Raw genomic sequence first — 12,962 nt, 5'->3', positions numbered from 1 at the left:
ACCCGAGGGGCCAACTGACGTTTTCTTGGCTGCCACGGCTTGCCATGTCGATCATTTCCAGCCAAAGATATTCTTAGGGGAAGGGTTTGGAACAAGCGGAGTCTTTACCCGCCCACCTAGTCGACCCTCCAGCCCTCTAAACCCTTAAGCAACCACAACAACTCCACCGGAGATCTCCATTTGTGAACCCATACTCTTCGTGACGAGCCGTGATGACCCGTGACCTATCAGAGGGAGAGAAACCCTAGTCCTGTCCCTTCTAGTATGCTTTGCGCTGGCTTACAGGACTGACGGGACATGCAGCAAATCTAGTAATACTACTGCTCGCGGGCGACGATGACCCTCATCCGCTGCTGTGTCAGTCTCTAATAGCACGAAGAAAAGTAGCACCGGCATGCTGAGCTAATTCCAGCGCCTTGCGTGATGGCCTGGTCGCCCGCACTCTAATTTATTAAATATTTTTGAGGGCTCACCGAAGAGTGCGACCGCCGCCGAAATATGCTGCCGGTAAAGAGCCTCAAGTTTATACAAGACGATCTAAGGTTGGATGGTCCGAGTCAGATGAACGTATATCTAGCGTACTCGTAGTTTCCAGTGGACAAGACCATGGGGCTGTTCTGTCAGCTTCTTGAACAATTCCCGGTTGACACCTCATGTTTCGCATGTCCTCCAAGCTGCATGTGTCAGACATCAGTGTAGGGCTGGCTGCTTAGCTCTCAGCTCGTTAAGCTTTCGAACATTCTAAGAGCCTTAAGCGATTCCTTAACAGACGCCCTAGTCTCAAGATCCTCATCATTCCCACAACTTACTGAAATTGTTAAAAAAGGAACATAGGACGGGATGTTCCTGGTTCATACTGCCCCCAAAGTATGGGTCAGCACCAACGATACTGAACATGGCCCCCCCTGAACCTCCTGCACCCCGGCCGCTTGTTCCAAACCATCCCCATCCCATGTTGCTCCACTCCTTCTATTCTGCCCTGTCTAGTTTGACTTGTCTGATGATAAGAGCAGGCATGGAGCTTGGGTTCCAGGCCAAGAGACTGAAAAGAAGAAGAGAAAACTCGAATACTAGACGCAGCTTTACTTGTGGTAACTAGTACAACCTGCCCTTAAACTATTCAGAGTGCTTATAGCTGCTATCATTCTCTTCCTCCTGCCCGAGACCGAGAAGTCATACTAACCTGTCCGAGTACTTTGCCAGTGGGCAAGTGCTGAGCTTACTGCATCCCATAACAATAGCTTAGTTGTCGGTGAATTGACGCAAGCGCGGTGGGAACGCTACAAAGTCGAGTCCCGCCTATTCTTTTTGGTTAGATACGATATTCTTTTATGCCATTCTCCTACTTGTACGTAACCCATCCGAAGCATACCATCATCTCCTTACGACCACGACCGTAGCTGTTTGTCTGCCCATTCAGGCCCCAGTGCTGCTCTAGCGTTGGTCGACGTCTTGACCATTCACTGCTGCAGGGCTTTTGCCAGGTTGCCAATGATTCCGCTCTGCTACGTCTCATCATCATTGGCTACCATCGCTTTTTTTTTGTTCCTCACTTCCCGTTGGGCAACAGCTGATATACATCCACTAATTCCAGCCGCCACATATCTGGAAATATTTCTTCCCAGAATCCTCACCACTATCCATTTGCTTCTACCTTAAGTAACGACTTCTGAACCGGACCCGGGTTTTATTACCTTCATCTTGCGAGGACAACCTTTGGCTCGGACTAAGAGGAGTATCTTGAAGCTACCGCATATATACCTAGCTTGAGAGTTAATCGAATATTCGTCGGAAGCTGGGAGCTGCCTCGAATATCTATCACAACATATACGCCTTGGATACTGGGGGGCAACTTATATATAGTCATTATATTCGTCTGCGCAACGACTCTAGTGACGGGCACAGCACAATCTGAGCCGTCATCACCTTCTACAATTTCTACACCAAGAGTCTGCTCACCAATCTGTCGCCGTGGCGGTCCAAAATATTAACGTTCGCCAACCCTCCCAACCGCCCTCTACCCGTCCGCTTGGAAACGGGAACCTAGGATCTCACACGAATCGTCTGAGCAGCCTTGAGCAAGCGGACGGCGAATCTGGCGGGGCGAGACTAGATAGTAACGAGGCAAGATCGGAAATCAAGCGGTATCAATTCGCGTCTGATAGAGGCGGTCAATGTCTGGCTCCTCTGGGCCACCCGTTCGGAAGGGACCTGGATCCGATGTCGCAGAGGGACCCTGCGTCACGATCTGCTTCACCTCGGATATCCAAATCTCCTCCGGCAGGCACGAGCACATCGCCAAATTCACAACAGTCGGATCCTCGGAGACTTAGTAACCAGCCAGTCAGCAACGGGTCATTGGAGAGCGGTAGCATTTCCCGAACTAATGGAGATCTAGCACAGTCGTTACCCCAGAGGGGCTTTGGTGTGCGGAATATCTTAAATCCAACGGAAACACATCCATCACCGACTGGGACTACCTCTTCCGCGGCATCTGGACCATCCGGAGCACGTCTGCATCCGAGTCCAAATATACAAGGCTCTACGTTTGAGTCCAGTCCAACCGCCTCGCGGCCCTTCATGTATCAGAATTATGGGATGACGAGCCAGCAGCAAAACCAAGCGGCTGGAGGTCTACCTTTACAGGGACCCCCGCCAGCTGACCGCGGTTCACCTGCATCGATACACTCCCATCGAGAAATCTTGGGGGCAACTCGACGAATATTGACCCCAAGGTCTCCCCGAGGTAGTGCCGCGGGTCATATACCACCACCTCAAGCGCTGAATACTCCCCAATCTCATTACTATCCTGCTCCCCCCTCCGCGTCAAACCGGGGCTATCCAACTGAATCTCCTGTAGGACAACACGCTCAATCACCGCGGATCAATGGTCCCCAACCTCTAGGTCCTCAGTACGGAAGAGTCCACCCATCTGGAGTTGGTCCTCCGACCACTTTGGCTCCGTTAACAACACCGCCGCCTCGGTCCCTCTCTCAACCAATCGCGAGTCAGTTTAATCCTCCCGGGCACGAATCACAGCAGCCACAAGGAAGTGCCGGTAACCATATGAGACCTCATATGTATGGACAGACCCCGCCGTACTCGACGGGTGTTCCACCTAGTGCACGTTTTCCGCCACCTTCTCTTCCGATGGGAGATTCAAGATGGTCAAGCATACTTGGAAGCGCGGGTCAGGTGGGTTCGCCAGGCGTTCGGGGCATGATGAGCATGGATGGGCATGCGGCAATGAATGTAGGTGGAGAACCCTTGATTGTCCCCCTAGACATGTACAATGGGTCAAAACAAGCCGACGAGAAACGACAGAGAAACGCGGGTGCCTCTGCAAGGTTCCGAGCCAGGAAGAAGGACAAGGAAATACAACAAGGAATGAGAATACAGGAGCTGGAAAGTCAAAACCGCGAGCTTCTAAAGCGGCAGCAGGAAGCAGAGAATGAGCGGGACAGGTACCGCAGCGACCGGGATCGACTTCGCGACATCGTCTATCGAACTCCTGGAATTAGCGAGCTTGCCTACCAAGGGCCTCCTAGTCCCATCTCGACAAGGAGTGGTGGCTCTTTCGCAGAGAGGAGTCCGCTCGCCTCTAACCAGCCTACACTACCGATGCCTTCTTATGGAGGTGCTGATCCCGTAACGGGTGAAAGGGCGGCACGACGACGCCGGACGGATCCTCAACTCGAGGGTTATAGCCCATCCTATGGCATGGCTCAGACCAATTTGCCATCAATGTCCCAACCTGTGCATACTCCTCTATCGCAGCCGGGAACTCCTTCATCTATGGCTCGAACCTCGCGACTACCTCCTCTGCGATTGGATCAACCGGCTGGAACTCCAAGCAGCGGACCGCCTACTTCAGGTACTCCGGTGCAAAGCTTCCCGCCATACAAGCGGGAGCCATACGAAACCGGTTGGGCGACACGATCCAGTGCGCCGCATGATCCAAGCCAGCGTTAAAACACGAATTTTATAATTTCAGTCATCGGTCACTACCCTACTTTCGTTTTATGAAGCAAATATTTTTATTCTATACTTAGTTTTTAATATCAACTCCTCGCACGAAAAGCGAGGTAAAACCCCCAGGGTCCTGCATATCATTTAAGCATTGGACAAAAACGGTCATTAGAGATTTTCGCATAGTTCGGGCAACCGACATTTCGGGCGGGAAGGGAAGAAAAAAAAGAGCTTCATAATGTTGTCGCTTACACATGGTTTAGGTGTCAGGAACAAAGTGCAGTTTGCTTTTACCAGCCACAGGTTTACGGGTCCCCAGTACCGAGCTGTGCACCAAATATGCCTCCCCCTCCGTTTCTACCTTTCTTTTGTCCTGTCTATTTGCGACGTACACAGGTTCATCTCCATCATCGTGCTGGGAATTGGGTATTGGGTATTGGGGTGTTCATGGTTCTCATATCTCTTATCATTGAATTTTTGGAGTTTGTCATTAAGGAAACGAGGGAGTAATGGTGTCTTATTTGGGGGTTAAATTGGGTTCCTTTCTCCTGGGCGTCTACTACACGATACCAAATTGCGAATTACCAGACTGCAGAAATTTTGCCCGTATTCAATCCATCTTGGATACTCTAAATACCCAGCTAATCTCATCTACACAAGTTGGCATATGATGAGGAGTAGACATCGGGGGAAAGGCTAATATTTTCACGGACCTTAGGGTTCTACATTTACATTATGGGAGGGGGTACTGTTCCACGGAGTCCAAAAATTTGGGGAGATAAAGACGGATATTAGCGAACTTGACGAGCTGTGGAAAGAAACGGTATAGAATTGCACCGTTGCCTGCTTTGGGAGGGGGGGGGGGGAGAAAGGGGATGAAAGCAGGCGGCTAAACTAGAGGTTAATACTCAGATCAACAAGATCCAACCAAAGAATCGTAGCAGAAGCCATGCCTAGCAGTGAAATATAGTCGTACTGTGAGTCTGTGACACAAGGCGGACGTTGGTCGAGTCAGAAAAGGTGAATAGACGCAGCGGCGCATCCGAATGAGACGTGAGACGTGAGACGTGAGACTAGGTACTAGGTATTGTACTATGTAACATGGAAAGCCATCCGGAGTATGGGAAGTAAACAGACCATTGCGTGTAACCCTATCAGACTAGCTAATATCCCTAACATCTAACAGCAGATGACGACTGGACCGAGACCCTTGCTAGCTTACATCAAGTCCCAGATCTCGATAACTCGTCTATTAGCCAAGGACCAAGGACGGTAGAGTCGTAGCACTTAATAATATGTCTGCTTACATGCCTTGGACCGCATCTCTCCAGTCACGATGGACGGTTCCCCAGCCACCGAGTTTGCCTCTGGATCGTGATAGGCGTGTGCTGAGGATCAGAACGGGGGGGGGAACGCCCTGGACTAGCGTAGTTGTAGTTGTAGTTGTAGTTGTAGTGCAAGCTGGTTCTTTATTAGCGCGTCTGCCAACCCAATCCGCGTCTCTAGATGGGTTCGTAAAGGCCTTCTTACTCGCTATACGTCGGCGCCGCCTCGCTCGGTATCGCTGCCGAGAAGCAAAGCACGTACATCACATCCGCGTCATCCCATATATGCATACACTACTGCTCGTTCGCTGCTTGGCTAAACTCTATTCGAACGAACCTTGGCTATCTTTCTTTATTCCCGTTTCTGTTCCTGTTCCTGTTTCTGTTTCTGTTTTTGTCCGTCCCTATGCTCATTTCTTCTTCTCCGTTGTTAGTTGCCTATCAGTCAAGTCAAGTCAAGTCACCTATACCGTATTCCCACCTTGATGGAACTATCCGCCCCTCGTCCCAATTAGCATCGTAGCTGGCGCCCAATGGCTTAGTCTTGCTGCTGCATCATGTATGTGTGTATGTATGTAGGATATATTTATTTGCAGATCAGGGTTCGGGGCCCGGGTACGTAGGCCACATGGCACGGCCTTCGCCGCTTTGCAGCAGATGGGCTGTAGGCGGATGGGCTCTTGTTGGTATGTCGGTAGGTACGTAGGTGGCACTGCGGCCGGCGTGTTCCTGTCAGATAGGCTAGGTAGTGATTTTCGTCGTCTTGTCGTTCCCCTCTGTGAGTCATCATCTTTCATTCCGTATGTATGTATGTATGTATGTATGTATGTATGTCTACGCTTTTCTCTCTCTGCCTCTGCCTATGTAGCCTCCTCGGTCCTCTTTACAGCGGGGGATGCAGTCCGGTCTCACCGTTAGGTATGTATGTATGCAAGGTAGGTAGGTAGGTATGATAATCGATGTGTGTAGGGTTACCTACTTGCTTACCTACCTGCCTACATCAATACGTACATACAATACATACAATACATACGACTGAAACGCCTCCATCTAGGATCCATTACGGGGCCCCATCTCCCTACATAGCCGTATTTCATGTGGCCCGGCCAGAAAAGGCAACGATAAACCTAGTACCAAGAGCGCCGGCCGATCAACAAATACCGGAGGATTTTTCTGGGGCGAATTAGAGGTTGGAGATGGAGGCATAAGGGACCCGAAACATGCGGCCTAGAACCGCCGATCCGTTACGGGAGCAACCACAGTGCTCTTCTTGCGTCTAAATTTGCCGTCTCGACTTTCACTAGCTTCTATTCTCTATCACGATGACCTTGGCTATAGCCTCTGGTTGGCCCGCGCCGGTCCGATTAGATAATGTTGCCCCTATCTACATATCTACCTAGGTAATCTATATAGTTTGAATTGCAACTTGTCGTGCTGAGCCTCGGTATGCTAAAAGTAAACAAAAAAAAAACAAAAAATAGAATCCTCATATTTCGCAACCACTGCGGACAAATACATCCATCTCTCTTCCATCTCTAATATGTACAAGAGCGGGGCAGGGCTTCGGTGTCTAGGCAAGGCATGTAGGATTCGTGAGGCCCCAATTCAAACCTCTCATTCCTACCGCTCGAGACCGAGCTGTGGTTGTATTGATGATGCTCTACGCCTCACCGTTAAAACTTGCCCTTTTGTCTACCGGCAGGAGGAGAAGCAGGCAACGGAACCGGGACGACCATATGGTAACAATCCTTCCATCGACAGGCTGTCATACGTAGTAGTTGTGGGAGAGAAAGAGAGAGGGAGAAAAAAAATTACTCCCATCAATTTTTCTCCTCACTTCTTGCCCTCCTTTCGATATTATTACCCCACGAATATTCCCCGAGCTTGGCTTTTTCTACACCGCAAGTTCGAATCTCGATAGGTAGGAAGTCCTAGGTGATGTACCGGCAGCCCCGGTAGTTAGGCATCAATTGTTCGTCGTTGTTGGCCCGCCGTGCTGGTGCTGGTTGGTATATTCATTCGTATTGAACGGTGGTGGTTGTCTGTATGAGGAGGCAGGCAGGCAGGCAGGCAGGCATATGGTATGAGAGGTGCCGGCTCAGCCCGATCTGAAAAAGATAGGTCGACAATAACACGTCACATTCATATGCGAGAATTGCTAACCTCACGTCTCGAAAACCCGGATCGATGACGATGACCCTTGCCCTTTTCGCTCGAACGGCGACAAGTGCGGCACTACACCACACCATACTGCACTAACCTATGTACCTAATGTATGTACGTGTGTTGTGATGAGGATGATGAGGATTAGGATGCACCCGGGACATTGGTGGGCGGTTTTGTTTTCTTGGGACGAGATCGCTAGTCGAGACGGAGTGGCCGATGCTGACGAATGAAGCGCTGCCCAACACATGCACGAAGAAACGATCGACAACGCCGTCGGCACGACGTTGATGTCGAGCAGGGTCTATACAGATATTAGCGGCTGTTTCTTTGGAATTCATGACGAGCATGTCCATCTAAGACTCCAAGTATTGGTCTTGTCACTACATACATCATTACTCCGTACGAGGTCCTCGACATGTTAGGATTATGAACAATTAACCCAGTCCAATGCAAGATATGTATATGCTGTATATGCTGTATGTGCTTAGTGCGGGTCTGTGGAGAATATATGCCCATCTTGACGATCAATTTGGATGGTTTACCTCTGGTATCGTTAACTTAACTAGGGGAGCACTCTAGCTCTGTTATTATTCCTGGGTGCGAATGTAGTTGATTAAGACTAACCTACCCCCTTTACCTCAGAGTGTCGTACACATATATAATACAGTCCTAGGTCTAAATAGCAGCAACAGTATCTAGTTCTAGATGACCTATGCAGCGAAGATCATGTAAATACAGGCACTCGGGTATACTTGGATTATATTCAGTATAAGTCTGATTTAATTAACAACAAGTATAACTTGTAGAGTTAGGGGTATAAGAAAAAAGCAATCCTACGCCGGGCATCAAGATATGTAGAACTAACACGCCGCAAGAAACGATACAATTACTATCGCCGACAATATCCACATATAGACTTCCAGCTATCAACATGCCATAAATAAATTATATAATATATTAGAAAAATACGTGTAAAATTCCCATTAGCTATGCCATCATCCGAGGGCCTGTTATATTCATCGCTCGAGAGCCCAACAAAGGAGACCTACTCGATATTACCAATAGAAGTACTTGGACGTATGGTAGCAAACCCAGTATTGCTCACGCAACTCCTAAACCCTTTAACCAAACCCACTAACCTAGTACATATTGCACGCAAATTATCCGTCTAGATTCCAACGCCAGTACAACCGGAATGCGAGGCCCTGGTAGACCAACGGACGGCCCCCTATGTACGTATGTGTGTCCTATGAGGTATACCTTGTTCCTTGCTACACTTCTCTGCATTGCGATTTATGTTCGTTATATAGTGACGGGCAGTCTTCAACGAAAATTTGAAGGCGGGAATGGCTGCACGTGGTGGTTGAGATTGTCCTCATGAGGCATCGGCGGCTGATGAAGTCCATAAGACCCAAATGGCTCTATATGATATAAGGGCGGTGGGATATCCATACCGCCAGTAGAAGGAGGACGCCGCCAGCCTTGCCATAAGCTATCAAGGTCGAATTCCGGGTCGCCGCTACCGAGGGCTTCCATTCCCGGTGCCATGCTCGCGGCTGCGATACCGCTGTTCAACGACACACTCCCTTCTGGACTAGGTTGCTGGAGCATTGGTGCCATCATGGGACGTATATTCTGTTCCGAAGCCGCTGCTGGTATGCCGACTATTTGACGCTCTTTTGTCGGCGCCACATCACCCATGTAGAACTCCTGTCGTTCGGTTTTGGCATGGCGGAATAAGGGTGGCATTGGTTCACCCTGGAAGGCATGTAACACGGTTGGTATCTTGCGGCCAGGTAAATCTATCTTCTTGGCTGTCTCGGGCCGATTTATGTTTGCATTGTGAAAGAGCTCGACGATTTCCAAGAATCTCCCGGCTATGGGATCTCTCTCCTTACAATATTGGAGAATAATGAAGGTACTGCGAATCGCATTGTCCGCATCGGGATTGTGGTACAATGAGGCAAACTCATTACTTAAGAGGATAAGAGCGGCCGAGAAAACAAAATATCTGTGAGAAAGTATATTCCTATTAGTTTTCTGCTCTCTTCCTGATTTTCTATTGCAAGTAAAAAGGGGTGGGCTGACATTACGAAAGGATTGCACTGGGGCAAGTGTTCGGCATCGAACGCGGCTCGTGCTAGGATTATCGTACGCTGCGAGGCCTCGACGCAGGCCTGAGAAAACTTTTCTAATCTTGAACTGACGTGAGGCGGCTTCTTAGAACCCCTAGAAAAGTCATCACACATCTTGAGAAGATATAAAAAAAAAGGTCTCGTGAGTAGTAGCACTGAGTGGCAGTGGAGGAGGTTGATATGAAGGGAGGCAATGGCTTGCGCCGAGTCAACTGAACCATCCAAGAGCTGTTGGCAATGAAAATCTTGATGTAGTTCTCGCTCCCAACTTTCGAGGCGATCTGCGATTTCCTGTGCAACAAGAGTCGATACCTTTCTCTCGGCGTAGACTTTCCTAAGCGTCGACCCGATTAAATGACAACTTCTTACGGCAACATCCAGCGCCGCCGAGTCTGTTACCTCGTTTATCATGCGCTTGTCAGTTGTAGCGCCTATCGAATGGTAAAGCATATATTCGGGACAGTCCTCTATCGATATAAGCATAGGGCGTCCGAGACTCGCTGCAATGATACGATCGAGGACGAATAGAGTCTTCCACACGTTTCTCCGAAGGTGAATGATGTGAGGAGTGAAGACGATTGCCATGCTTTCTTCTTCTCTATGTACTCCCAACGCCTGCGCAGACCGCACTGCCATTCCTGCTTACCACAATTAGACTCAGATGACAAAATAGGGGCAAAAGTAACGTATTCGGACACATGCCGAAAAACAAGAAAAAGGAAAGGCTGCTTACCGTGGTAGGCGTGTGACGCATTCCTTCCAGAGATTGATAGCTTATAGAGAGACATGAGAATGAGGGCCTGTATTGACCAGAAATCTGCATCCTCAAATCCCGAATCTGGACCGTTTTTCTTGCCATTTCGAAAGAACAATTCAGCACGATTAACGGGTTCGGAGTGAAGGCTTTGAATCACGGCTGCCTCATCGGTCCCATGCAATGGACGAGCAATAACCAGACCAACAGCGAAAACCAGGTTCAGTATGCATAAGTCTGGGGAGCTAGCATTTAGAGGGTTGCTATAGCATTCTTCCACCAGCTGGAGGAAGTCTGTCTTATGGAAAACTTCCACAAGCCCCGATGTCTGCAATGTGCTAAGTTAAACCGAGCAGTCATAGGGTTGGTATACATACATTTACAAAAAACGACTCGACTAATATGTCAGCTGTCTTTCTATCCGGGAGAACCCCAGTTAGCCTCGTATCTGGCGGGAGCTGGACGTCATTCTCCATTATATGGTGCCTAAGCGGATCCTCAGTGAAGCCAGACGGCCCGAACCCGTTTAAAACGATTAAGCGAATCAACATCAAGTATGAAAGACTCCCCGACTCCCCGACGTATTCTATGCAGCATATTAGTACGTTCAAGATCTCAGTTTTGTAAAAGAAGGGGCGGGTCTCGAAGTCCGAGTACGAAAGCTAGTCAGAATATCCACACCATTTTTTCAGCATTCTCAGCAAGATATTACATTACGTATAAGGTTCAAAAAACACGATGGGGCTTGTTGGGGAGAGAATAAGTAGGTAGAAAGGGCTCGTTTGTATAGCTTCACTTACGTAGCTTTTTTGTCTTATCCTGAAGCATCCTTGGTATAAACATGGAACTTAATTCGTCTGCAGCTCCACTAGCATTGCTGATCCGCGAACGAGTATCGAACTCGCGGTCGTTGTTGGCGAGCGAGTGGCGTGTCGTCCCCATGAGTTTCTTTTCGCTTGATTCAAGCGGTTCTATCTCTGTTAGGCTCATCAACCTGTTAGTAGACTGATCCCACGACGCTAAAAACGGAGTATGCGTCGCGATTGTCTGACCAGATTCCAACTTCAACGTCCTCGGTGACTGGTCGATATGTCGACGTTTGGACGGTGATCCAAGGGGCTCTTGCGAACCGGTTTCCTGGCTTGTCGGCGTGTACAGGCACTCTAGGCTCCGTTTATCACATGTACTGCACGGTTTTAATCCGTTGCACTACGACAATGTCCACATTAGCAAGCATAACGACCACAAGCCTTAATACCCATCAGAATCGTACGATAGTCCCAAGGTATCCCATCCACACACGGCTACACAATTACACCAGCCATTGTGAGACCTAGGAAGCCATCCGAAGACAGTGACATAGCACACGTCGTCGTCGCTCATGCTGTACGCTATCCATGTAGAAGAAACTACAAGACAACTTTTGCCGATATAATACATCATCTTACTGGTCCGTGTGTTCGCCTTTGGAAGCCTGATGATCTCACGTGTAGGTGTTGTATAAAGAGATATTGATGAGGAGAGAGATGCAACGGTGAGGGTGAGATTGGGAAATTAATTGAAACAACTGACCTTTTGTTTCCTGCGCTTACAAGAGTCGCATGCTTGGGCAGTACGTTGCCTCTTGTCAGGGTCAACCTTAGGTCGTGTCATGATGGTTTGAGCCACAAAGGATCTAGGTCACATCCGCCATCCGACGCTTTGCCACAAGGCGACAAAATACAAGTCGGACGATGGAGATAATAAAAGCGAATGATGACTTCGGGGGGGCGGCGCCGGTCTTACGGACACAAGAACGTTGGTCTCGGGTACGGACAAATTCCTAGATTCAGCCTTATCAGAAAGCGAACGGGGCTCAGGTCCAGAATCGTGGGATGATATGAACAATTGAGTACTCGAATATCCGGCAGAGTATGGAGGTCGACCTGCATAGGTTGTAGACAACTAAGGACATCCGCCAAGGTTGCTCGAGTCGTGTGAATGGTAGGCTAAGTGGAGAAGAGCACAGCTGAGTATACGTATACAGATCGTACCTAGCAGCTCACTGGAGAGCTATAGTGGTCTGCCACAACAGAAGATAACTGAGAATAGACGCAAGTAAGGTAAAGGACCTTGGAGACCGACGGAACGTGTCGGAAGCGGGAGATTGACATGAAAAGAGCTATCACGAAAGGTTTAATGAAGAGAACGCAAGGGCCGGCTTGCTAAGTTTTTCCTCGAGAGGAGCCAACGTAAAGCCATGCACTCCAACTGGCCGGCTTGGCTTCTTCCTCCTGAGCCGGACAATAGGGGCGGCGTCGGCCGCCTTTGACTTGTTCTAGCCATGATTGCAATGGGAAAATCGTGGCAGGGCTGGGAAGGAATGGCACCATGATTGGGCAGCTGGGCTGTAGATCAATCAAGTGAGACTCCGTTAGCAGTTAAGTGGCGTTCTAACGCCGCCTTAGATACGGGAGATAGCGGCTTATTTATTTCTTCTTTCGACGTGGACTTTCTTGACGTAGGTAGTGGGAGCTTGAACGATATTAGGAGTGCGGACTTTTTTCTTGGTAGAAACTACCTAAAATCGATGAACCCCCTGCGAAGATCATCAAGGCTAGAGCCAGGTTTTTC

General features: G+C 49.0%; 3 protein-coding genes across 3 annotated transcripts; 2 read left to right on the top strand and 1 right to left on the bottom strand.

Annotated features, from left to right (window-relative positions):
• The first annotated feature begins 1,783 nt into the window (after positions 1 to 1,783).
• On the top strand, positions 1,784 to 4,090 carry F4813DRAFT_168540 (uncharacterized protein). Its single transcript, XM_049239160.1, has one exon. It carries the CDS (start codon positions 2,221 to 2,223, stop codon positions 3,970 to 3,972), a length of 1,752 nt encoding a protein of 583 aa, XP_049103643.1. The 5' UTR covers positions 1,784 to 2,220; the 3' UTR covers positions 3,973 to 4,090.
• Positions 4,091 to 4,987: 897 nt separating this feature from the next.
• F4813DRAFT_168517 (uncharacterized protein) lies at positions 4,988 to 5,863 on the top strand. The gene has a single exon (XM_049239159.1). The coding sequence runs from the start codon at positions 5,265 to 5,267 to the stop codon at positions 5,778 to 5,780; it is 516 nt and encodes a 171-aa protein (XP_049103642.1). The 5' UTR covers positions 4,988 to 5,264; the 3' UTR covers positions 5,781 to 5,863.
• Positions 5,864 to 8,783: 2,920 nt separating this feature from the next.
• Positions 8,784 to 11,674, bottom strand: F4813DRAFT_385356 (fungal-specific transcription factor domain-containing protein; the record flags this gene model as incomplete). The annotated part of the gene is made up of 6 exons (XM_049246240.1): positions 8,784 to 9,471; positions 9,549 to 10,233; positions 10,329 to 10,677; positions 10,727 to 10,935; positions 11,150 to 11,558; positions 11,666 to 11,674. 6 exons carry the CDS (start codon positions 11,672 to 11,674, stop codon positions 8,784 to 8,786), a joined length of 2,349 nt encoding a protein of 782 aa, XP_049103641.1.
• Between the last annotated feature and the right edge of the window lie 1,288 nt (positions 11,675 to 12,962).

Source organism: Daldinia decipiens, assembly GCF_022478715.1.
Source record: "Daldinia decipiens strain CBS 113046 unplaced genomic scaffold F4813scaffold_3, whole genome shotgun sequence".
Classification (NCBI taxonomy): Eukaryota; Fungi; Ascomycota; class Sordariomycetes; order Xylariales; family Hypoxylaceae; genus Daldinia; species Daldinia decipiens.
The sequence above is the reverse complement of the archived record's forward strand: the minus strand, read 5'-3'. Positions and strand labels throughout refer to the sequence as shown.